This window comes from Crocodylus porosus, unplaced genomic scaffold (genome assembly GCF_001723895.1).
Source record: "Crocodylus porosus isolate Cpor-Errol unplaced genomic scaffold, CroPor_comp1, whole genome shotgun sequence".
Taxonomy (NCBI): domain Eukaryota; kingdom Metazoa; phylum Chordata; order Crocodylia; family Crocodylidae; genus Crocodylus; species Crocodylus porosus.
The window spans coordinates 51,992,133-52,018,904 of NW_017728948.1; the positions used below are offsets into that span (position 1 = coordinate 51,992,133).

At 41.3% G+C, this 26,772-nt stretch overlaps 1 protein-coding gene across 1 annotated transcript in view; it reads left to right on the forward strand.

The window, feature by feature from the left end:
* Positions 1 to 26,772, forward strand: part of CWH43 (cell wall biogenesis 43 C-terminal homolog) — a 52,001-nt gene that overhangs the window by 8,663 nt on the left and 16,566 nt on the right. Inside the window, exons 3-8 of the mRNA XM_019553446.1 lie at positions 10,000 to 10,120; positions 10,312 to 10,466; positions 13,735 to 13,921; positions 15,358 to 15,446; positions 17,521 to 17,775; positions 24,007 to 24,132. Coding sequence (XP_019408991.1) covers positions 10,000 to 10,120; positions 10,312 to 10,466; positions 13,735 to 13,921; positions 15,358 to 15,446; positions 17,521 to 17,775; positions 24,007 to 24,132 — 933 coding nt within the window. The remainder of the gene's footprint in view (positions 1 to 9,999; positions 10,121 to 10,311; positions 10,467 to 13,734; positions 13,922 to 15,357; positions 15,447 to 17,520; positions 17,776 to 24,006; positions 24,133 to 26,772) is intronic.

Genomic DNA, 26,772 nt, shown 5'->3' on the forward strand with positions numbered 1-26,772 from the left:
CTGGCAGACTGTTCCAGACCTTGGGGGCTCGGACAGTAAAGAAATTCTTCCTTATGTCCAGCCTGAAACTTTGGCACACCAGATGGGATTGGGACCCATTTTTCCTATACTGCTCCAGATGGACTGGAAGAGCCTTTGCAGTGGTGGTATCAGGGGAGAAAAACAGGTTGAAGAGATTTGTGGCTACAGCCTGTTGGCAGTGCTGATAATTAGAATCTTTTCCCCAGGATTTTTTTTACATTGTGGTGTTTTATTTAGCAAAAACAATTATTAGGGAGCTTGCTAATGAGCAATGAGGTCTTTGGGGTCCAGGTCAGAAGTGCCCTATTTTAAAAATTACTTTTTATTTTGTGGCTGTTTATAAAGGATGTGAAAGGTTCTCTCGACCTGCTTGTGGGTTACACATTAAAAAAAAGATATGGTTGGAGCTCTGGTCAAGCTGCTCTGGAGATGATCTGTGCTACTGAGTGGTGTTGATTGGAGATCTAATGCAGTGTTTAAACACTGCAGAGAAAGTACACTGGACAGTGGGACTTCCTATACAGAGCCAGCTTCTGCCATTATGGGGATATGACCCATCCTGTGTTCCCATCCAGGGTTTTTCTGAGGCTTGTAGTACCGCTGCCAGCACTAGTAACATCTCTATCCCTTTTTATTCTTTATCCAGCTATCCCTATAGTGTCTCTTTGCAAGAGTTTGCCTTGAGAGGGATTGCAGCCTGTCCTCTTCCCTTCTCCCCTAGGTGTCAGCCTATGCTGGACAAGTTGTGATTTAGCCCTTACCTTTATGACTTCTTGTGCGTAACAGCAGCAATAGGGGAAGAGATGGGAACAGTTTCTTCACCCTCTCTGTTCTTAGGACAGCCAGCGAGAACATTAGGTCCCTCTGGAGCCTCAGACAGCCTACACCTGACTATCACCAAGGGTTCTGGGACACAGTTAAACCATTCTAAACTACCAAATGCCCCACCTTTAAAGCAGTGGAAGCAGAAGCTTTTCTTAAAGGCTTGGACACTTTCTATGTCCAGCTGACCATTCTCACCTTCAAGTGGTTTAGCTACTTCATGCTGTTACTCTTCTTCCTGTCCTAGTATGCCGTGTCTCCCACTCAAATTCTCTTCCCTCTCAGCTTCATGCCTGTTGGCTCCCTGCCTTTTCCTTCCTGCCTTCTCCTCCCCCATTCCATTCATCTACCAGGCCAAGATCTCTCATACCTTTCCTCTAAGTCTAGCTCAAAAATTCACAGCAAAACTATTTTTCAATGGAAAATTGACATTTTGATTAAATGTACTTGTTCTACTTAGAGTTCCTGCTCCCTACATCAGTTTTTGGCTATTAAACAATTACAAGCACCTCAAAACTATGTTTGTTCATTTAATTCATTTGGGGAAAAAATATGTATTTTCTGAAGACCCCTTCCCCCATCTCCTTTTCTGCCAAGCACCCTTTCCAGTCATACTTATCTCCCGCTTCATTCCTGTGTCCCTTCTCCTAATCAAAACTCAGGCATACTATTTGCTTGTTAAAATCAGTGCTGTATTTTTCTCATTGTTGTATGTACATCATACACATGCTGTGTGTGAGGATCCATATATTTATAGTGAGGGAACATCTAGCCACCAGATGAAGGTTCAGCTGTACCATATGTAAATATACAGACCCCTATTTAATTTGGCTGGCATGGGTAATGGTGGAGAGGAAGGCACAGCAGGATGGATTTTAATGCAGACTAACAATCCAAATCTGTATCCAGCATTGCCATCTATGCTGAAGTCCATGCTACCACCATAATTTCTGTAGCCTTATCTCACATTGTACAGCTGGGGCATTGTTTGGGGAACTTATTTGATAACATGCTATTTTATTTTAATATTTTGATCTGTTTTATAATTTTTTTTTTGTACACCATACTGAGCTAATTTGGGGGGGAAAAGCATGCAAATCTAATTAACAAAATGGAACACCCTCTAATCCATTCTAAATCTACTTTATTCCCAATAACCAACCCCAGCTATCATAGCTTTGTTTTATCCCACTGGGATTCATGGATCATGTGCTTCTCTATCTGGTATTTTGTACTGTGCTATCCTGTTTCTGCTGTTGATAAGCTACATTTTTATCCACTGGGGTAACTCAAAGAAGTAAGTTTAGTATTGCTACAATGCTGAAACTTTCCCACTGGCTGAACTGTTAGATGTAGCACTGCTGTAACATGCAAACTGTACCTTTTTGATCAGAAGTTAACTTTAACTTAGGGAAGAGACCAACCTGCTTGCCAGACCCTTTTCCAGCTTGGAACATTTGGCATGTTTATCATTAGCTTGGATCAGTTTCACAAAAGGATTCTATACTATTTCACAGAACTAATATTTATGGTTGGTTCATTAAAACAGGCCACATACCCCTCCCCCCTGCAATCCCCACACTTCCTGGCAGTGAGGGTCCCCCATAAAATGGAACTATCACCCTTCACACTATCCTGCCAGTGTGCTTAAGTGATGCCTTTATTTAGAGCTAAGGAAAGCAGAAGGGAGACAGCCTGTGAAACACGAATTTGACACCCTCTATTCTCATATCATGACTTAAGGGTGAAACTTGTTTCCAGTCTACCTGCAACCAAGCTAGCTCTCCCACTAGTGTGTAAATCAAGAGTAATGCTGTATTTGCAGTCTGAGGTATTTATAAAAAGGGTCCAAATCACTATCATTACTAAGAGCCAATCATTTTCAGGTCATACAGCCTCTGTTCTCTTTTGTTTATTACCTCAAACTATATGTTTCTCTACTGCTAATTCTTTAGCCTTTCATTATCTGTTGCCAGTATATATAAACTGCCTTTTTAGGGACTGATTGGGCATGTCTACACATTCACTGATGCGCTTTTGGTAATGCTCATTAAATTTAGTGCCTCCCTTGTGAGGTACTAGAAAATGGTGCATTAGCCTATTTTAATGCATGTTAGCAAAAGAGCACTTTTCTGTGACACTAATTAATGTGCATTAAAATAGGCTAATGCACAATGAAGTGCAAGTGTAGACACACCCACTGTATGCTAAGATTCCCTTTAGTCCATGTTGTTAATTTAATTCCTTTCCACATTTTACTAAATGATCTCTACCTCTTTCAGAAGTCCTTTAAGTGAGTTTCATTAGCAATTGATATTCTGAAGGCTTTTCTGCTGAAAACTGTTCCTTTAGATAGAGCTCCATGCTATTACTGAATATGTAGTATGAATCAGATGTCTTTTTTGCTCAAGTCCTAGTATTGTATCGCTGTCCCACAGTTTCCTTGTTTCCCCATCAGTGTATTTTATTCTATGATTCTCTGGGAATAGGGTACAAGGATCAGTCTCATCAGATGCCACAGTCTATTTTGCAGATGAGGGGCAAGAGAAGGCTTATCCTCAGGGAGCATGTCTACATGAGATGATAAAAGAGTAGTAGACTAATTCTACTGTGCATTAGTGCATCGTGGTGAAAGCTATGCTAATACGTAGTAGAATTGGTTTACTGCACATTAGCATCACCTGAAAGATGTGTTGGCACTACTGTGCAGTAGGGCTGTGTGAAACAGCTGTTTCATTTCCATTTTGAATTTGGCCATTTTGGAGGGACAGTGATTCATTTTGGTGTTTCAGATCACCGTTCTGTTTCAATTTGGCCGAATCTGTTTCAGAGTTTCCACGCTGTTTTGGTGCTGATTTGGAGATTTGGATCGGCTGGGGAGAGGCAGGTGCAGCTGGGCAGCTGCAGGTTCTCCTGTGGCTCCTCTGGCTGTGCCTGCCTGTCCCCAGGCAGGGGAAGCTGCAGAAGAAACCTCTATGGCTGCCTTACCTGGCCCCAGCCTCCTCGTGGCCTGCTGAGCCACATTGCACCCACACCATGGGGCAGCTGCCGCGTGGGTGCTAGGTGGAGGGGTGATCCCCACTGCCCCCCACTGTCCTGCGCTGCATGGGGGGCGGGCTCTGCCATGAGTGCTCAGAGGCCTTGATTGTTGCTGCTACAGCTGGTGAGTATGGGGCTATATTTTGCTTTTTTTTTAAAGTGCTGGGATGCTGGGCCCAGGTGAGGGACAGGGCTAGGCAGGGCAGCCATGAGGGCTTCTCCTGCGGCTTCTCTGGCCTGTCTCTGCCACGGTAGGGATAGCTGTGGGAGGAGCCCCCATGGCTGCTGTGCCCAGCCCCATCCCCTGCCCAGCCCCCCCGGCACTTTAAAAGGAGGGCTGAGGGGCTGTGCCAGACTATTCTCAGGGGTGCCTCTGAAACATTGTGAAACATCCAAAACTTTTCTGAAACATTTTGGAGCCTTCCATTTTGTTTCAGATTTGGTGTTTCAAGTGCTGAAACAGGCCAAAACACCTCCAAAATGAAACAGCTGCCAAAGTTTTGCACAGCTCTGCTGTGCAGTAGCACCAATTATGGTGCATTAAGTTAATACCCTTTATTAAAGATGCTAAACTTAATGTACCATAATTATGGTGCATTAGTGCATGTATAGATGTGTCCAGAGACAGTCTGTTGCAGTTCATGAACAGAGATTCTTTCCAATGAACCCAAGGCCTTGCTCCCTGAAGACTTGCTGTCCCTTTTGAGCACCTCCCTGATTTGGACCCTTCTGAAGCACTGGTCCTCTTATTCTGCACTTCAGCAAGTCCCTTCCTGGCCTTCTCTTACTTCCCATATACTCTCTATAGCTTCCTGTTAGTATACACATCTTCTGAATCCTGAGATCCTTTTCCACTGTTGCTCCTTTAGTTTTTCATTGACTTGAGCTAATTGATTAACCTTCATTTGAAGGCTTCTGCCCAGAGCATTAAATGCCACAAAAATGCACCTTATTGCTCAGCCTTTTAGGACACAGGCTAGCAACTTCTGACATGTTGCTTTTCAAACACTGTGCAAGCAAAACCCCAGGAGCCTGTACCTTTTGCTGCTCCCCCAATCATGGGAGAATCACTATAATTTCTAACAGACATTTCAAGTTCTGTACTAGGGCTGCTCCAGGCATTATCTGTCATCTTTTGGGGAATAATGCTTTCAGCCTTTTTCAAATGCTTGAATTCGGCATAGATTTCATGGACATTAGGGCTGGAAGGGACCTCGGGAGATCATCCAGTCCAGCCCCCTGCCTGAAGGGGCAGAGAAATCTGGGTGAGGGGGATCCCCTACCCTCCATAAATGCTGACCTCGTGAAGGAACACCTTGAGAAGGTGACTAAATATCCAATCCTGTAACTGCTCTGTATTAGGGATAATTCTGAAGGTGGTGTGAATGCTTCCATACATAGTTGTATATACATAGTGCCCCCTGAATTTTCTCCTGCCCAGCAATTCAGAGGAACCATCTGGCTCATAGATAGGGGCTGGGTCTGCCATGGGACTGCTTTTCATCCCCTAGCATCTGATGATTCCTTTATTTTCTCATTCTACTTCTTAATGCATTCTCCAGTAACCACTACATCATACATTATAACTGCACTTACCAGTTTCTTCACGGGTTCAGCAAAAGATATCAGTAGACATAAGCAGAATTAAGCATGCAAAAAGAGTGAGCACAGGAAGTACAGAGATGCAGGCCAAAGTCCAGGGCAGTTTGCTGTCATGCTGATATATGGCTATACCCAACCTCTATTAGACCTTCTGGGTAGGTTGCCAAAAACAGTAGCCTTTAGGGCTAGGACAGAAGTTACACATAAACTGATTTACATGATCAGAAACTGGTTTAAACCTGTAACAGAACAAAAGTTCAGTGTACATAAACCAGTTTCAAAATGGCCAAAACTGGTTTAAGATAAACGTGGTTGAATGTAGTGTCAGACTTAACTGATGGAGGTCAAACTAGGAGTTCCAAATTATGGAACTTCTGTCCCAGACCCCGTCCTGGTTTAAGTTAAATCAGAGCCCCTAGCATGCTCTACAGCCCTGGGCTGGGCTGGGCTGTCTGCTCCCCGCTCCTTCCCCTCTCTCCCTGGGAACCCAGCCAGGGTCTGCCTGGCTGGGGTGCAGTAGCCCTTGTCAGGGTCCCTCTCCCCTCGCCACTCAAGGGGCAGAGGTATGGCCAGACACGGGCTGGCATGGGCTCCCTGAGGTGAAGGGGTCAGGGAAGACCCCACTCTGTCCCCTCTCCCACTGGGGACTGCAGCCGGGGTCTGGCAGTCCTGGCCACCACCACCATCACCTGGCCCCAGCCAGGCAAACCCCAGCTGTGGTCCCTTGGTGGGGGAAGACAGAGGGGGGAATAAAACCCCTCCCTGCCCCCTTCACCTGAGAGAGTCATGCTGAGCCAATGTCTGGCTGGGGGCCAGGGTCTGGCCATGGTCCTTCTTCCCCCTCCCCACCCAAAAGGCCTGCTAAGGGTTGCTTTCCCCAGCTGGGATCCCTGCAGGCTAAGGTGGGGGGTTTAAACCCCTCCCAAATCATACTCAGGCCTGCTGAGGCCTGGCTATGCCCCCCACTCAGCTTAGCTTCCCTCCCATGAGGCCACTGTGGAAGGGAAGGCAAGGCATACTCTAGTACCCCCCCAGCTTCTGGCCTGAGCTGCTGTAGGCATGTGCCTGCATTTCCAGAATTGAAAGTGAATGTCTATTCACTTGCTTGCCAGTTCAATCTATGCAGGTTAGAGTAACTTGCAAAGATTGACTCAATTCAGGCTCAGGCTTTTTAAATGTCTGTACTTAGCTTAGAAGTCTGTACCTGTAACTAGTGTTTTATAAATTTTGCTTTTGGGACCACAGACATATATTAACAGCAGTCTGCACAGTGTATCCAATGAAGTCAAGTAACTTGGATTCAAACTTTTATTAGAAACGTGAAGTTAAGTGTTGTAACAACAAATTGGAAAATGAAAGAGAAATGGGATATAAGTAGATTCTTACACCTTTCAGAAGCTCTTGAAGTGGGTAACAGTCATACAGCAGACATTTGGGCCCAATCTGGAGCACAAGGCTCAACAGGAGCACCAGGGCCCAACCCCTATGCCCCATTCTGAGCTCCCCAGAATACCCCTTGCTTTCCCTGTATACCACAAGAGTTGCATGTGTATAAGTTGTGCCCGTTTTAGCATTTCCTTGCCCCACAAATTTAAGAGTACACAGAGGGTACGCTTAAATTTTTATTCTTAATACATCTTGTTAATTAGCACTAGTGTCACATTCACGTCTACCAATTGTTGTGGAAAATGTGAATGTAGGCATTTACAATGGTTAATGCTTTTTACTTCTTCCCAAAATTTCCAGTGTGAAGAAATGTATGACTTTGGCTCATGTGCATGGTTGAATATGCCACTTGCCATGCGGCAACTAGTTTTAGAATTATGTGATAAATTCTGGTCAGCTAGTCTTATTCACTAGGCTCAAATGAGACTTACTCATGCAGTGCTCATCATAGGTAGTCCATTGGGCTACTGCATTCCCTATCAGTGTTACTATTTCTTGTGATTGTTACTTACATTGACAGGTTACTATTGTTACCTATGCCAATGAGACTGAAGTTAGCCATGTTAGTCTGAAGTCAGTCAGAAGGCAGGTTAGATATGCACCTTTATAGACTAACAAAATAAGGTATCTAGATATATATCTATTTATACATGTTGAGACACACATTTATTTATTTTTATTTATTTATTTATAGAGCACACATTTTTGTGAACCAAACTTCTCTTCATTAGATAATGTGGAAAGGCATGCAGAAATCAGAGTATAGCGTAGAGTGAGTATAATCGTTCACTTCACATTATACTCTGATTTCTGCATGTCCTTTGACTGCACCTGATGGAGTGAACCTTGGTTCATGAAATCTTATGCTCTCCCTTTATATCTTATTTAGTTAGTCTAATGAGATTAAAGCCAGAATTGCTCCTTAATTTACAGTCCAAATATATTACAAATAATTGTAATAAAGCAAGGGTAAAATGATTCAGGGCTGATTAAAATGCCTGAGGCAGGGAAGATACGTTTTTTAAGTGCAAATTCTGGATTCTAGCCACAATTATGCAGTTTTAGTAGTGTTGTCAGGCTAGGTGAATCTCTATTGATTCTACCCTGATGAACCCATGCTATAGTCAATATTTATCACATGTAAGTGCAAATAGTTGGGAGGGCATGGAAGGATGAAACCAAAATTATCATGATCATCTTTTCCTTTCTCGTAATATGATTTGTATGTGCAATATCCCTCTCAGATAAACATTTGTTTCTCTTTTCACTAATTTTATTATCATTAAGGGGGCTTAAAAACATTATGGTAACTCAACAAATAGGAATAATTCATAGACATGCATGTGACATAGAAGCTTTGTAAAAATATTTGCTTCACTTTGCTCTTAGTGTAAGAGATTTAATTATTTACTTATGATTATAGTACAATAGATGGTGAATAAACATTCTGTCATAAATGCAGAGGGCATTACGCAAGATTGACCCTGAGTGACCTAAGGAAGTTTGCCAGATCTGAAAGATTACATTAGCTCCTTTTGGTGTTGCCAACACTATTTAAACTGTTTCAGGGTGGGGGTAGATAAAATATTCTAAGGTCAAGTGGGAGTTGGACTTAACACATCAGCTGAATTGTCGCAACTGCTTCCTGTGTCTACTTTTTCAGTGGTAAGTAGAAGTTTACCCCCATATGAAACACCTATTAAATTACCATGGTTTAGCTTTCACTGGGATACAGCAGGTGTAAGTGCAGCAGCCATCTTCTGGTAAATTCACTTGTTTTAACTTGGTGAGCTAATTAATCCTCCCAAACCATGTTCTCCACAGCAGATAGGGAAGCCCTGCTCTATTGAACAGGTTTTGCAGTGGAGAAGAGGTTTTACTGAATGTGGTGGAATTTTCTTGTAAGGAGCATAAGGGGGATCTAGAAAGTGTAGTTCTTGCTGGAGGATAACTGAGGTAGATTGGAAGGAAGTAAACCTGGAATGGAAATGATGCCAAGGCACTCCTGAAGAAGAAATAGGATAGGCTCTGCTTGTTGGACAGGAGAGAACTGAGCTGGTCCCAGATAAAGTAAGGCAGTTGATCAGAGATCATTCATTTCTGTGCTATAGGAAAGCAGTCAGAAGAAGCTTGTTGATCCTGGAGGGATGTTAGAAGGACAGGGAGAGATTAGGGTGACTACTTCCATGAGAAAGGAGAGGAGCAGACTGATCACAGGTTAGGTGATTCCAGGGTGACATACCTAGGAGGAGAACTGCAAGAAGAGGCAGGAACAAGCCAACTTGTAGGAATGAATATGCTAGGCACAGCAAGCCTTGTTGATGAAATGAAATGGGCTGTCAAAAATGGTCAGTATGACCAAGACTGAGTTTTGGGACAAAGATCAGAATTTCATGACAGTGTTGGGGACTGCTAATGGAGTGAAACCTTGTATGTAGCACAGTTCCAGAGTGATCCATTTTGGATACAGCTTTTTCAGATTTTACTACTTTTAGATATTAGTAGTTTGAAATTGTTTGTATAATAGGGACTTAAGGAGCAGTGGTTTGAACAGTTAAATACCAAGTCATATTGACAGAACAGCATGGTAAAATTACAGCAAGGAAAATTTGCTGTTAATTTACAGCTGAATGGAAGGAATACCTTAGGTCATGGAGTCCAGTTCCTTGCTATCTGAAACAAACACTTTATGTAATCTCTTTAATAAACTGATCCAGCTGTCCCTCATAAGTAGCTAGTTTTCTGTCCCCACTGCTCCTATTGATAATGACCTGTTTTATTTTGTGCACTGAAGTTTCAAACAAAGCTAGCTTTGATATTTACAGAATAGCTATGGTTGGAGGCACTTGGTAGTAATTTTGCATTTGATCGTCTCCTGGATTGTAATAATCGGGGCAATTTGGAGGTGCCCTTAAAGCAATTAACAATAAAAGAAAAGTTAACTATGACATTAGCATGGGACAAGGCATAAATCCTAGGTGAATTTGAACAAGTGCACAGAAAATAATTATTTCTTGGTCTGTTTTCCAAACGTAGCCCTTTAAAGTAAGTTTCTGCATCCATTTGCAGGAAGCATAGCTTCATATCAAGCTCCAAATGCTATACTTCGACTATTGATCTTGGCTGCAGGTGTTTCCTCATCGCTGGTGGTTCAAACAGTAACATGGTGGTCAGGAGACAGTTTACAAAGGTATTTTTTATAGTTATAAATATCAATATGCTTATAGATGACTCATGAGCTCAACTCAAATTAATTAACTGAACAATAATTGAAAAATAATTTAAATTTAATATAGTATTTGTACAATAATTAAATCCCAGTTTGCATATAACATTTTTTTAAATGTACCATATACTCAAGAATTGATTCTGCATTTACAGATACAGCAGGATATGGGGATTCATCCTAGGAAAGATTCTTCTTCTTGTACTACGAATCTGGTATACTTCGCTCAACCCAGTCTGGAGCTCACAAACTGCCAACTTGGTCATATTGATCATAGGTTTCATAGCAGCAGCTGACCGAATTTTTACAGGTAAATGTTATAGTAAAAAAATTCTTATAAAAATATTTAAATCTCAGTGTTGAAGATAGGTACATTGTTTCATGTAAAATCAGTTATTGAGTCTTTGTGCATGAATACATTTGCATTCTCTAGAACTTGCACGATATTTTCTCCCATGCATTGGCTGTCAGAATTAACTGCTTAATAATGAGGGGTTTTCTTCCTTTATGAGCACTGGCCATTGCTATGGAAACCTGGCTGCAGGCTCCCAGCCATTCCCCTTCCCCTTGGAACCAACAGTGAACTTCTGTTTGGTCTGGGGTAGTGCTATAACTCAGAATGCTTTGCAAAAATTGTTCTGAGTTAGAGCTGGGAGCTGCACTTCACTGTGCACCCCTTAGATCAGCCATTATTCAGTCTCTTCTCTGGCATTTTGAAGCTGAGCCATTAATAGGCTATAAATAGATGCTGCAACTCTCTCAGGAAAAAGCATTTTGTACGAGGATCCTACAGACCTACAGGTCCACTGTACTACTTCAAGTCCCTCTGAAGTATGTGGGATAAAATATGCTAATATTTTTTCATAGGGCAGAGCTATGTGTATCTGTAAGATTACTACAGGTCAAGCTGGCAGGCTATATGCTCTTTCTGGTCACCTACGGGCATAAGAGCAGTAGTGCAGCTTAGAAGGGTGTTGTGTAAATCAGTGTTTCTCAGCCTGTGGGTCACGACCCATAAGTGGGTCTCAAGACTATTTGAAAAGGTTACAAACAGGCAATAAAAAAATGTGGGAAAATGCAGGCTTCCCGTTGCAAGCCGGCAGCCTTCCAGTCTGCAAGGAGCTGCTTATGGTGATTGGAGGTACAGGGTGCCATGTGTGTCTGTGCACACACACGCACATAGCTGGCATGCAGCCAGGCAGGGTGGTCAGAGCAGCCCTGGCAGCTGGATGCAGGTAAGTGTATGGGGAGTAGAGGCTGGAGGGCCAGGGCTTGGGGGCTGTCAGGGGGACTGTGGAAGGAGGGTGTGTGTGTGTGTGTGTGGCAGGGGTGTGTAGAGGGGATGGGTATGTGAGTTGGTTGGGTGCCCGCTGGTACTGGAGGAAGGTGGCCGGGCACTGGGGCTGTGGCAGGGTGGGGGAGGAGGCACCTGCCCCTCCAGTGGGGGAAGGGCATGGGGGGGCCTTTCAGGGGTGGTGGGGAGCTGCATAGCGAGGCTGATGGCGCCAGGGCTGGTCCCTGTGCTCACAGGAGTGGGGTGGCTAGGAGGATCTGCTTGGCAGGGTGGCCATGGCCAGGTTACCTGGCATGGCACAGGAGCCCCAGCCCAGGGAGGGGGTACCACAGGCCTCCCCTCCTCCTCCCTCCAGCCCATGCTGGGGCTGGATTCACTACGCCACTGCCCACATGAGTTGGAGCCACTGCAGCCACCAGGCAGGACTGGGGCAGCCGGGGGCCCCTTCTGGCAGGGCTGAGGGGGAAGGGAGCTGCTGGTCAAGCATGAGGGGCACCACCATGGCACAGGGGGTGGGGGATTGTGGATCAGACGTGAGGGGTACTAGCAAGGATGGGGGGTGCTGTGGGTCAGGATTGAGGGGCACCAGAAGGCTGGGGGGAGGCGGGGAGGGACACCAGCATGGCCTGGTGGGAAGGGGAATGAGTCAGCAGTGAGGAGCACTGGTGGGGCCAGCGAGCTGTGGGTCAGGAGTGAGGGCACCATCAGTGCCAGGGTGCTGTGGCTTGGCCATGAGTGGCACAGGCAAGGCGAGGGGGCTGTGACTCAGGAGTGAAGGGCACTGGCAAATTGATTTGTGCAAACTGCACAATGATGAACAGCACTTGGGAATAATGGAGGGCCACATGATGATATTGCTGTTAATGTTTACCTGTTAATGTTGATTTCTATCTTTAAAATTAAGACTGTTGAGCTGCTTTAACTTGTAGACTGTACTAAGTATTTTGGGGCCATAATACTTGTGTGTTTTCTACTTAAACTATTTACTGGGTTGGGACTGGCCATTGATGTACCAGGACCCATTTGTAGACAAAAAAGGTTGAGAACTACTGGCTTATGGAATGAAAAGTCCATAAATGGGACAGGCAGGTTATCCTTATAAGACCTGTGTATCAGACTACACCCCATGCACTATGTACAAGTTGTATATAGTACTAAAATGATTTCAAACATGTTTGGGAGTTTTTAAGAGCAGGCTTGGGACCACTTTTTATAGTTTTCCCCCTGTCATAAAGACCCCTTAAAATTGATTTCTGTCTGCCTGAATCACTATTCAAAATAGTAATTTGAAAGTCTGATATATCAGGACCTGAACGTCTGGAGATAAATGCTTAGGTTAGTTGGGAAATTTAGAATCTCCTGCTGACCTCAATGGTCTGTTATCTAACATGTCTGGAAAATAAGCCACTTTTATTTAGGTGCTGAACTAAATAGATTTGTGAGTCTAATTAGGGGTCTCTAGGTTTAAAAATGGTGTCATAGATACTTTTAGTTGTTAATAATGTAAAATGCTTATAGAAACAAATTATCCTCAACAATAGCTTTCTGTTACTTAGAGCATGAACTTACATTGTTTTTAAAGAAACCAAATAGAAATGCTCAAGTTTGTCTGCTTCGTAATCATAGATTAAATGATGGTCATCCATTTTATTATATTTAATAACAGAAATTAATGCTAATTTAAGACTTTAGGGTGAGTTCAGTACAATTTTCAAAATTTTATAAATTTGGGAAGGGGGGCTAGTTTGGGAAAATAATCCTTGATTGCTGACATCACCACATAGATAGTACAGTCAAATTAAATACTTACTAGACAGATCTAAAATGCATGGAAAAAAGAGGGAGAGTTATTTCTGGTTTCTTTGGAAGTGTCTTGTTTCATTCTTACCAGGGTTTAGGATTTCAGATAGCAGCTCCCTTTCAGCTAATGTTAGTGACTTTTCTGTTGATTTAACATCACAAATGTCTTAAAGACTACTCATGCCAATACAGTATACAGTAGTTTAAAAATCTATTGAGTCCATTCCCTTAAGGCAAACAGTTTTTTTCTAAGTACCATATCTAGTAAAATTTAATGAGGTGTTCTCATTATCACCTACTGTGGTAATGTGTAGGTGAGCTGATTTGTGTGTGCACACATTCACATACACATGTGTGGCCACATGTGCCTGAGTTGGTAAATTTTCGTGACTGTTTTCTGACCCCAACTATTTTTCCTTAAAATTTTTTTGGCAGTAGTTAACTTTTTTGCCCGTATTTACAATATGTCTTTGTTTTATTCTAGACCCATATAGTAAGAAGACTGGCGGTACAGCTAAAGAAACTGTTTCTGGGTCAAACTGGCTTTTGTCAGGGACAGCTTTTGGCAGCCTCATATTCCTCACATTTTGGATATTTGGAGAAGTCTCCCTTATTTCTAGATGGGCTGTGAGTGGACACCCATATCCTGGGCCTGATCCTAATCCATATGGGTAAGGGAGTTTTGTGGTTTTTTCCCCCCTGTTTTGAAAAATAATGCTATGGCACCAATCCTTCAGTGAACTTCACGACCTGAAACTCTGCCAAATCAAAACATGTCACTGTATTAGTTTCCTGCCCTGTCCAGAGGGGGAGAGAGAACAAGATGTATTAGCATTAGTCATGCTGTTCAGATACTATAGTGATGATCATGATATAAGTACGTATGTAGAATAGAGTAAGTGCCAAGTTATTCCTACACAGAACTCATTTGAGGGTGGGGGCCCAAGTGTATTAACTGGAAGTTAAATTTGAATTTTCCTCAGTACTACTTATTTTCAGATATGTTTCTGTAGTGTCTTCTTTGATCAGGGATCAATTTTTGATTGTGTTTTCTGGTTTCTAGAACAGTATACCCATTAAATACCATCTTTAAACAGCCTGGATAATAAATCATATAAATTTTGTAACCCAGGATGAGGTTTGATCATGGCAGTATAACTATTCAGTAATAATTATTAGCCAGGATAGTAAATTATAAGATCTGGGCCATGGGATAAGACTTAGTATTCTAGCATAGTGTCTGATTTAACACACTAAAAGTAGTAATTCAAAATGTATTAATGCAAGACTTATAAAAATAGTAAATGAGCTGGATCACTGACTGAACAGAAGGTCTATAAAAGTAAACTTGAGGAGCACATTTATAAGCTAATGTGAAACTGAGTCATGTTAGAGATGCGCATAGGGTAATATTTCTGACTAAACAATTTTAGCTTCACTTCATCCACACAGGGTGTTTACTGCAGAGTTGACTAAATAAGTGCACAGTAAACGTCTCAATGTCTACACACGTGCCCTTATTAGGACAGATGAAAATAAACTCTGCAGCAGGGCAGTTTGTTTAAATTTACAAGTACTACCCTGCTGCAGAGTTTTTTCGTGCGCTGTGCACCAACCCAGCTGGCTGGGACATGTGGGGGCTTCAGTGTGAGAGCTGCCTACTGGCTAGCCCCATGCTGAAGCACCCTCATGCCTCAGCCACCCCTTCCACAGCTGGGTTGGAGCATGCGAGCCAGGGGGTGCTCCAACCTGACTCAATGTGCTGTGGTCTGGATGCATGTGTAACTGATACACCCAGGCGCAATGAACTGTGGAGCAATAAGCTTTGCAGTTTATTCATGCGCCATAATGGCCTGTGTAGATGCGGCCACTGAAGAATGAAATGAAAAGAGTATTAGATAAAAATATTTCTGTTCATATAATTATCTTTGATAGCAAAAGGGTTATAAGTTATGAAAAGTAGTATGTTAGTAGTTTTTTTTCTCTTTTTAAATCAGCATGTAAATTAAATGAATAAGTGCTTTCTGCATCATCTGAAAGTCTCTCTTTGAGTATGATTAATTATAAGATTTAAATAATTGTATTTTTTTTCCTTATTTTTTAATAGAGGTGCCATTTTATTGGGACTGGCTCATGGAGCGATGCTTTCGTTTTGGACTTGGTCTTCCCTCACCAGTTTTGGCTGGTGTCTGATAGGTATGAGACAATCTGATGCAGATATGCTGCAGTTTTTGTTTTTTAAATCTCTTCTTTTTGGTTGTATCTCAGACAAAAAAATCATCTACCACCCTGCACACAAATCTGGAGGGCACATGCCTTTCCACGTGCCCCTGGGGGTGCACACAGTGGTGGGGAGCCATAGCCCTCCAGGATGAGCAGCCCATGATTCCATCCCCCACCTCAGCCCCAGGCCCCATGCACTGCCCTTGGGCAGCACCCCCAGCTCCTGCCCAACTCCCTCCTCACCATGGGAACCTCAGAATTCCTCCCCTGCCCCTCCTATGTCCCCTCCTCCCCATAGACTTACCTGCAGAGAGCTGCTCTCCATGCTGCTTGGCTGCATCCCCTGGATATATGCATGTATGCGGGCGTGCACATGCATGTGGCTCCCCCTGTGTCGCACTCCCAGCAGTCTCTGGCAGGCTGGAATGCTGCCAGCCTGCATTGGGAAACCTCCTGTTTCCCATGGTAAATGGAAAAGCTGGATCCCTGCAAGATACTGCAGATCTGGGACAAATGCTGTCCCGGAGTCATGCAGCTCAGGACTAGGACTTGATATTCCCATTCTGGGATTTCCCACCCAATTGAGATGGGTGGTCACCCTACCACCAGCTGAGTGGCAGAGCTGCCATCAGTCCTGGCTCCACTTGCTTGTAGCTCCCACTTCCACTTTGTCATGTCCTCTTCCTTTTGTTCCCAGTCCCCTTGGGTTTTGGGGAGTTGCAGTCCAAACTACAGTCAGCATGGTTCTGTAGGACTGCTCCCCCATCATCACATGCTTCATCAAGCCATCATTTTTCTTATGTTCCCTTTCTATAAATTTTGATTATTAACGATGGAATATTTTTCTTTTAGTCAATGTGAGGTGAAATTGATGTTTATCAATGTTTACCAATAAAAATCAAATTCTGGCAAGCTTAGCCATATTTCAGTGTTTGCAGTAAAGACCATGGGGTTGATCTAACAAATACTGCAGAGTGTAGTCTTGCAATGAAGTCAGTAGATGTACAGCTGAGAATATATGCAAAAGGTGATTCTATTGACTGAGCAGTACAGTTGGTTCAAAGGTGTATAGTTTGATCTGAAATTCACTTTAGGGCAAATCAATATCCCAACCCTCCTGGCTACAGATATCCTTGAATCCCTGTCAGTGGAAGAATGCAGAATAGTCTGATAAATCATATCTCGGGTGTGTTGATTATTCTGCCAGCAGATCAGGGGAAGTGATTATTCCTTTTTATTCAGCACTGATGAGGCCATATCTGGAATACTCTGCTCAGTTTTGGGCTCCCCCCAGTACAAAAAAGATGTGGACAAATTGGAGGGAGTCCAGTAGAGAGCAAAGAAAATGGTGAGGGGGCTGGGGAACTTGATTTATGAAGAGAGGCTCAGGGAACTGAGCTTATTTAGTTTGGAGAAGAGAAGACTGAGAGGGATTTAATAGCAGCCTTCAACTACCTGAAGCAGGGTTCGAAAGAGGATGGAGCTAGACTTCTCAGTGGTGGCAGATGACAGAACAAGAAGCAATGGTTTCAAGTTGCAGTAAGGGAAGTTTAGATTAGATAGTAGGAAGAATTTTCTCACTAAGAGAGTAGTAAAATACTGGAACAGGTTACCCAGAGAGGTTGTGGACTCTCCATCTTTGCAAATTTTAAGACCCGGCTAGACAAAGTGGCCTTGGCTGGGATGATCTAGTTGGGAATGGTTCTGCTTTGAGCAGGGGGTTGGACTAGATGACTTCCTGAGGTCTCTTCCAACCCCAATTTTTTTGTAATTTAGTAGTACAAATGCAATATCTGTTCAGGGCCCAGCCCTAATCTGGCTGAGAGAATGAGATGGAAGAAGCCTCAGAAATTTTCATTGACTGTAACTGTTTTCTGTAGGGTAGCTCTATATACTGCCTACCTTTTTCATTAAGTACACTAAGTTTCTGATTACTACCCATTTTTTTCCTATGTCTTTTAGAAAACCAAATCTTTCAGATTGTGAGCAGTAAAAAGGAAAAGTGCAATTGATTGACTCACTGACACTCTTTTGTGTCTCTTCATAGGCATGGCATCTTCTGCTGGTCTCCTTTACTTACAGACCTGGAGCGCTGCTATAGCCGGCAACATCCTTGCCGTGTTTACAATGTGTGTATGGCCTCGACTGAGTGGACATTTCATCAGCTCTCTGCATCCCGGGAAAGCCATGAGTACAGCCATGTTTGTCTGTGTTCTAGAAATTTTCTTCTGTGTGTGGTGCACAGCTTATAAATTTGTGCCAGGAGGAACTTATGTAAGAGAGAGTTCCCACCTTCTTCTAGGTATGTTCATAACCAGGAATAACTGTACAAGTATGCTTTTTTTTGCCTATGAGGGCTTTTCCTTTATGCTTACTTCATATTGCGGGGGCTGGGGTGGTGCAGGCACTAAGGGACACAGTTGACAAGTTCAAAGGTTATAAGTTTGAGGTCACAGCAGAAGTGCTCATGGTACATCCTGTCAGATTCCAACTAATCAGCAAATTTTGTTAGATATCTTGTCACAAGGACACAAAAAAAAAAAAGGAAACTTCCTATTGACTTCAGTGTGCTAGATGCATTACCATGATGGCAGGATAGGGAGATAAGCAAGATAATAAAGAATAACAAACCTATTTCCCTTTCTAGTGCTAAAAGTATTTGAATATGTGGGCAGAAAATAAAATGATATTCAGCTTACAGAAAAAGTAAGAGTGGAAGGAATCTGAAAGCTTCGCGTTCAAAGAGAGGAAGAGATATGGAAATCAGTGATTTCATACTGATCTAAGGATGTGCCAACATTACAAGCCAGAAGTATGATTGCTACTTGTGTTGACATATCCAAGACAGTTCCTGAGCTAGTTAGTTTAGAGCTAATACAGGTATAGCTGCTAGTAGCACCCAGTTTAGTGGAGGCTAGAGAACCAGTATGGGAACCTAGGTAGTCAAGTAGTCAGTCCAGGCTGACTGCCATGCTGCTTTGGGACACCATAAGCATTACCTGAGCAAACTAGTTTAAAGCTAACTTGAGTTTATCTGTGCAAACATTCTTCTGCTTTGTAGGGTAGACACTAGACATGGGAGGGTTGCTTGTAAATTCAAGTAAATTTTACAGTGTGACATGGAAGCAATAAAAGTCAGGGCTGGCTAGTTTTACACATATATGAATGTCATCTGAAAGCAGGGAGTTGATAGTCTTTTTCAGAAAGACTTTTGCAAAAGTCTATGTTAATGTTTAACCTCATTAGCCAGCTGTTTTCAGTTCTGGATATCTTGGTGTCAGAAAAAGCAGAGAAGGGCAAAAATAATTAGGGGTTGGTCTAGGAGGAAAATTCTGAAAGCCCTAAATGTGGATCTTTTGGCTAAGTTACTAATAGGTAAAGTATGTGTGTATGTGTGTGTGGTGGGGGGCAGAGAAATGGGATTGCCTGTGCCTGGATGTGACCTGCCACAGCTGATCTGCTTCACTGAATGAATCAAGTCACACATTGTCCCACCCATTGATCAGATCAGGTGAAAAAATGGGTGAGGTATTTCCACAGGCAGATCTAGGATTTGAAAAGGGGTGGGTAAAGGAAGGGCAGATGATGTGATGCATCATCACCACATAGTATACAACACATTTTTTTTTCTCTCCAGTTAAAAAGAACCTAGAAGTTTACTAAAATGGTAGGAGCCTAGGGCTGTATTATTCAGTTCAAGATTGAAGCAAAAACAAGTATAACTTTATTGGAACATGCATTAATTTGCTATAATGCCTATTATATATAAAAACAGAACAAGCTAGGTAAAAATAATCAATAGATGCTATTTCTTTAGTCCTGTTGTAATTAAAATTATATGTACACCTCTTTCAGATTCATAAAATATAATCTAGACTTTAGCATTTTGGCACAACTTCCAATGAAGCACTGGATACAGTTTCCACACCTGAGTTGATATTCACCTAAGTTACTGTTTCCACACCTGAATTAATGTTTTTATCTTAACTTAAAAACAGTTTGCAGGGCTGTGAAATAGAAGCTATATTAAGAAGAGCATAGCTAACAGACAACAAACTTGCAGAAGAAAGAATAATTTGTTTGGTGGAACATTAAGACCATTAAAAAGGGCGAGAGGGTCATTAACCCTGCAGAATGATGTGTTTAGATAGACTCAGGTAGATTATAATGAGCCATGAAATCAAGTGACTCCCTCACTGTTGCCTGAATAGAAATGCTGCTGCCACTGTCAGGCAGTCAGTTTTAAACTTTGGATGGACCAGAAATCAAAGGTGGGGTGTGAATGCACCACTGCACTGCCCCCACCAGATCTATCCATGGATGTTCCCTGCCTCCAGAGACATGTTCCCAGCAATCTCTAGGGCACATCTCTGGAAGCCGGGAAAGTCAAGTTTCCCCGCTTAAAGGCCCTGGATATTGCATGTCTGGAAGTGGGTAACCATGACTTTCTCTGCTTCTAGAAATGTGCCTTAGAGATTGCTGGGGGCAATTCCTGGGGCATACAGGGATGAGCTTCTCAAGCCTTGGGAGTCCCTGCCTGGGGCAGCTGGAGACTGTGGGCAACTCCAGGCTTTCCTCACAATGTCATAAAGCAAATAGATGTCCATTGCAATCAAGTGGCACAAATTACTACTGCCTCTCACTTCGCATTTGTGGCACGACAAAGGATATGGACATCTATTTGCTTTTGCTTTGTGCCACCATGAAAAAATGTTTATGGCAGGACAAAGGCAACAAAAGGTAACAGGTTGTTTCCATCTTTTGTGTTTATCTATGGTGGGAAAACAAGTGGCATTTTACTACATGCTAATTAGTATTTTAAAACCTCAGTTAGCGTCTTGACGAAGATAGTCATGTTTAAAAATGTTAAACTGGAGGGCTAAAAATGCTCTCATAATATGTTTTTAAGATGGTTGATTTATATTACATTTTTAACTGACTATATTCTTAATATGTTTTATTTGACTCATGATTGTCCAGACAATTTTAGACTTCAGATATACTTTTGCTACCACTCTACATGATTTTAATATTTTAGTTTGTATACGTTTTTTTCAAATGCTGTGAGACTAGTAGTCAGGTTTCTGCTTACCTCAGATTATGAAAAAGTTTTTAAATTCAGTTTACTACAGTAATGCCTTGTTAATTAGGTATTGAATATTTTAGAGTATCAGATATTGTCATTCCCCAGCCAAAAGAATAGTTTTTTGTATGCTTTACAATATGGATAATTCAAAATGTGGTCACTTGGAAATTTGAAGCCATTATCTGGTCCCTTGGACCAGGAAAACCATAGAATACTTGGCACAAAGCCAAGGTCCATACTGGGCAAACATGCTGGTAGGAACTGTTTGTTTTTTGGGTTTTTTTGTAGCCCTTAAAAAAACCAACAGGCTGGTGTTCCCTTTGCAGGGAACTGGCAACAGGCCTGGAGGCCCTGCAATGTCAGGTTGGCATCAGGGGAGCAGAGCCAGCCCTGAGACCCACCCGTTGGTGTCAAAAATGTTAAAACTAAAGGTGACAAGGTTTGAGGCACAAAAAATACAGAAGGCCCAAGCAAGGGGCTGTCACCCTTTGTCTTGGACCGCCTCAAGACACCCATACTAATTTGCATATATTCAAACCAGTAATGGTACATTTACTTAGAACCCATTTATTTTAAAGTTAGTTGTTTTTGTTTCCCTGCATTTCAAATGAATGAGGTTTTACTGTAACTAGCTTTCTTTGCTCTGGGAATGTTCTGGAGGTCTATGGGAATGATTTTCTTAATTCATCAATTCTATTTGAAAAATCATGTGAAGTAATGGTTTAGCAGTGAAGTGTCAAACACTTCCAGAAACAATGCTTTTGTGGAACAAGCCCTGAACCATATAACACTCCTTTGGAAATAAAGCCTTGTAAGTATTTCAGCTGTCATGGGGACTTGAGAATAATGTATCTATGACCTCAATTGACCGTGTCTTCATTTGACATTTTAACTGTTAGCCAGACCCAGTGCAGTCACTGGAACTAACTCACTTATATATTACCTGAGGAGGTGCCCCTATGTCTTCTAAGATGAAGAAATGGGGATAGTATGGTTTCTGGGTGTTTAACACTACTCCATTGCTTACAAAAACGTCTCATCTTGCATCACAAGACTGTATTTATTACTGCATTTCCTCCCTTACAGCTTGGCTTTTGGCAAACTTGTTTCTTTTGGTTTCTTTCAGGTGTGAGTGTTGCTTTCTGCCTTCTCCTCCTGTCCAATATCCTGCCTTTCTCTCGTTGCAGTTTATGTAGGGAACCACCATGAGGGAAATGATGATGAAAGTAAGATCATACATATATAAAAAAAACCCAACAAACCTTATTGTACTGATAACTGTGCTGTTCATAGTTATCCCAGGCCTATCAAAGCCAATGAGTCTTTCCATTGATTTTAATGGCCTTGAGAACTGTTCCCATTTGGAGAGCTGCATTAGTGTGCATAGTAAGCATATGACCACCCGTGTGGTATACAGGCATTCGTTGCAGCTGATGTGATATATTTTGGACTGTGAGAAAGTTGCAGAAATGATTTTTTGGGTTTCAGTAAAAACAGCCTGATGTTTGACAGAAATGAAGCATATGTATGTTCTTGTATTCCAAGAGAGCCCTCTGCTGAATTCTTTGTGTATCCAAGTTTTCAGTGTAGCTAATGGTATTCTTTGGTGCATAAGGAATACAGCATATTACTGGTAGCATTTAACTAAATTACACACACTGAGAAGAAAATATCCGTTAAAGAATATGATATCTGTTAACAAACTTAAGCTTCTTCTTGGCTATTTAAATATCCTAATTTTTATTGTCTTTAATCTTAAATAGCACAGTCCTCTGTTTGCTCTGGAGTGAAAGAACATAATATACTGCCACATTAAACTAGCCCCTAAGATAGGTTGTTACAGACAATTCATACAGGTTTCAAGGACACAGCTGACAAGTTAGCCTTGTATTTCCTATGTGAATGGCGGTTATTGTCTTCCTGAAAAAGCAGAGGATTTATAAAAAATAATGGGCAGACAGAATCTAGAAGGTATTTTCCAGGCTATTATTTTAAGATGATGTAAATCTAATTTTTAGGAATAACGTGTTTTCAGTTTTCCAGATTGGACCCAGTAAATTTTAAAGGGATTAAACTGATGTGGGACTTGTAGATCTCAGCAGATGACTAGAACCATCCAGTGTGAGTTTGAATAAAATCTCAGACCCTGATTTTGCCTTGGGACCAGAAATCCTTCAGGGATTTACTGAAGTTGGTAATGGTATAGGGTTCTGTGTTTATAGACCTTACTGCAGGGCTGTGGCCATTTTTACTTGTATAACAATTTTATTAAAATATTTTAAAAAGCGATCTATGATATTACAAAGATCTTTGAATCATCTTGGATAAGTTAAAATCAAACTTAGACCAGTAGAGTGATAATAAACCAGATAAATCAATAGCACCAATAAAGGTAAAGCACTCTGAGCTCATATAAAAAATGAGACTGATCTTCAGGACTGGCTGTTTTACACCCAGTACAACCTAGGATCAAAGACTGCAGAGCTGGCTATAAGGTGATTCCCTTGGGCTGTTAAATACTAATTCCACTCCAAAGAAGGAATGGTTTTCTATTGCACTAACTGGCTTCAGGGTCAGACAGGGCCGTAGGCACTAATAGGTGTGCGTGCGCTTGTGTGCGTGCGTGCGCATGCATGCACACATGCATACCTGGCCTGGATATAGACTACTGGAGGACTTAGGTAAATAAAGGGATCTTCAGTTACTTACCTTAACTAGTCTTAAACCTGCTTTGTGGTACCAGAGTAGAACAATGAATGTTTAACATGATATTAACTGCTTAACTTAACTGCTTAATTGTCCTTTCTCCAGAGCACATAAATTGGTGCATCCCTTTGTTCTAAGCATATTAGAACTTTTCTGAACAGCAATTTATTAAAATACAATTTTGAGAATTTCATTTGGACTCTTAGAATCATAGAGAAAAGTAGGGCTGGAAGGGACCTGAGGGAGTTAGATAGTCCCATCCCCTGGCCAGTGCCAGATCATCTCTATCCGTTCCTCATAATAATGTAAAATAGGAGTGTATTGAGCTTTAAGTCTTCTCTTAGTTTATAATAACTGTTTAATACTCTTATTTTGAAATATTTCTGATTAGTGGCATATTTTAAATTTTATATAAACTCACATGCATACTTAGTAACTGATTTTTTTTATTGTCTACAATACACAATACAAGTATGTAAATCAAATATCAGATTATAGCTGAGATATTGCATGCATAAGTGAGTATCATGATGACATTAAGTAGGGTTCTCATTGCCAGTAAACCGTGCATGCATTTATTGGATTTATGTATTTAATATTAAATTTTATTAGTACTTGCAATGGGGAAAAGTTATGATTGCTGAGACTGCTTTCTAGTTTTAAATGTCTGAAACTTTACAGATGTAAGCTCTTAGCTATAATGATCTTTGTATTTAGTATGTTAACTTTTGTCTGTTACAGGCTTTATCATGTTGTGTATTGGATCAGGTATACTTACTGGCTCCAAAAAAGACCTCAACTATGTATTTCAAGTAAAAAGCAGTCATAAGCCAGTTATCAAACAGAGTGAAACATGTATTAAGCTATGTAAGTATAATTCTGCTTCCTTTCTTAGCTAGGTGGCTCTAATTTTAATTTTGAACTGTGGATCTGGTTTCAGTAAAAAGAAAATGAAACGGTGAAGGTTTTACTCAGCTATTTTTATAGAGGTTTTCCTGGTGCCTTGGTTACAGAGCCAACTATTCAATTGGTATTAACTGGCCTAGTTCTAGAGAAATGCTATAATAATTTACACCAGTTGAGGATCTGATCCACCATTTCTGTAGTATTTTTCTTGTACACAATGATTAGTAAACTAAAATAGTATTTCAAAGAAAAGGGCCATCTTAGGAAAAAGTCTAATTTGTTAACAGTCAGCATCAAAACTTGAAAATGTTACTAAAAGTTTTTTAAATTGGGTAAAGTAATTATGAAAATATATTCAGGTCCAATAATTTGCTACCATTCTGTTAATTTTTTTTTGATTTCCAGACTTTTGTACCATAAAGATGCCACCATAAATGTTAGAAACATTTATATAAACTAATTAAAGCTAATTAAAATTGGAATAAAGTAAACAAAATCTCATTTTAAGTTTATCAGAGTAGAAGTGGGACAGACAATTGCTGGGTCAGTAGACCACGCACAGCAAAATGCAGTGAAATATGTAAGAGTCTTCACATCCCCAGTAGTGACAGAATAGTGGTTATTTTTTAATTTATTGATTATTGCAATTATAAAGAACTATTGATTCTTTAAATATTGTTGTTAAAAGCTCATAAGCTGTGAAGTTTGCTCTCTGAATGTCACATTAGTGAATGTGCTATTGTGATAGTATTAATAATAGACCAAGAAAAAAGTATCCCATCACCTGCTGCAGGTTTTCATTGAGGTTTCTAACTTTGAAAAACAACCAAGCAAAATAACTTTTCTCTGTCAGTACAACAAATTACTGACTGGTGCACATAAGGTATAGTCTACTCTGCAGACTTCAGTACAGTTTAGAGATACATGACCTAGTTTTAAAGAAGCTAGTTCAAGTATCAGAAGCAGTGTTGCTGTGATGGCATGAATCTCAATACAGACTAATTTACATGCCAAGAAACCAAGCGATACTGCAATGGCTAGACTGCTTCTGGTGTCTGAGCTAGTTCATTTGTAGCACAATGCAAAGATACTTGAGCTAGCTGCAATCTGTAGCATAGACAATACCCAAGCTTCCTAAGTAGCGTAGAAAAATAGAGTATTATATTCCATATGGTACTGATATCATACCATGAGGCTTAAACAGTTTTTTATTAGTGGGGCACAAAACAAGGAGAGAATATGGTACTAAGTTACTACATTGTTTTCTTTGCTTGCTTTCTTTTTATAAAAGTGTAAGTAATTAAATACAGTTGTTAAATAACTGTGACCAAATCACTTTGGTATTACTTTAGATATACAGTGACATATAATATCTGAGAAAAAGATTCCTTGCATATCTCTTGGGCTTCAGTTATGGAGAAGAGTGTTCATTGTCTGTCTGCCCTTCTCTCCCTCCTCTCCCCCTGGTGGGGGAGCAGAAAGAAGCAGCTGTATGAGATGCTGGAAGACTAAGTAGTAACCCTGTTGTGCTCCATGGATAGGCTTGGCAGGATTTGATTTTTGGCAGTAAACATTGATAAATGTCAATTTCACCTCCCATTCGCAGACGGATGAAAAAATATTATTACAGAACTGTGCTGACTGTAGTTTGGACTGCAACTCCCGGGAACCTTGGGGGCCTGGGAACAGAGGAAGAGGAAGTGACAAAGCACATGAGGAAGCTACTGACTAGTGGAGCCAGGACTGATGGCAGCTCTGCCACTCAGCTGGTGTATGTTTGTCATTAATAAATGTTTGTTAGTAGTTGTGTGTCATTAATAAATTGTCTTCTCCCATATCCCTGATTTAATGCAATCCTGATAATTTAAATTGGTAAAATTAAAAAGAAATGCTTAAAAATAAACATTGATATTATCTGTCAAAATTACTGAAAAAGAAAAAAAAACACATTCTGCCAAGTCTATTCATGGAGCATACACATGTAACTAAAAGTACTTCAAAATGAAGTGTTTCAAAGAAGTTTCCATGGGGCGAAAAAAATTGGATCAACAAGTGGATCACTTGCAAATCTAGGGAAATGATTCTTCCACACAGTTCGACACTGGTGTGGCCTCACTTGGAGAACTGTGTGCAGTTTTCACCCCACACTTTAAGAAGGTTGTGGACAGTTTGGAAAGGGTCCAGTGTCGAGCAACAAAAATGATTAGGGGTCTGGACTTTGAGGAAAGGCTGAAAGAACCAGCATTATTTAGTTTGGAGAAGAGAAGACTGAGGAGGGATTTGTTAAGTGTTCTAATATAGGGAGGCTGATTAGAAAGAAGAAAGAGGCTATTCTCTGTGGCCATAGGGAGCAGGACTAGAAGCAATGGCCTCAAGATGCAGCAGAGGAAACTTAGATTGGAGATTAGAAGGAACTTTCTGACTATGAGGGTAGTCAAACACTGGAACAGGCTACCTAGAGTAGTTATGGAGTCTCCATTCCTGGAAATGTTCAAGAACAAGTTAGATGAACACCTGCATGGTTAGTCAGGAACAATCCTGCCTTGAGCAGGGGGCTGAACTAGATGACCTTGTGAGATCCCTTCCAGCTTTTCTTTCCTA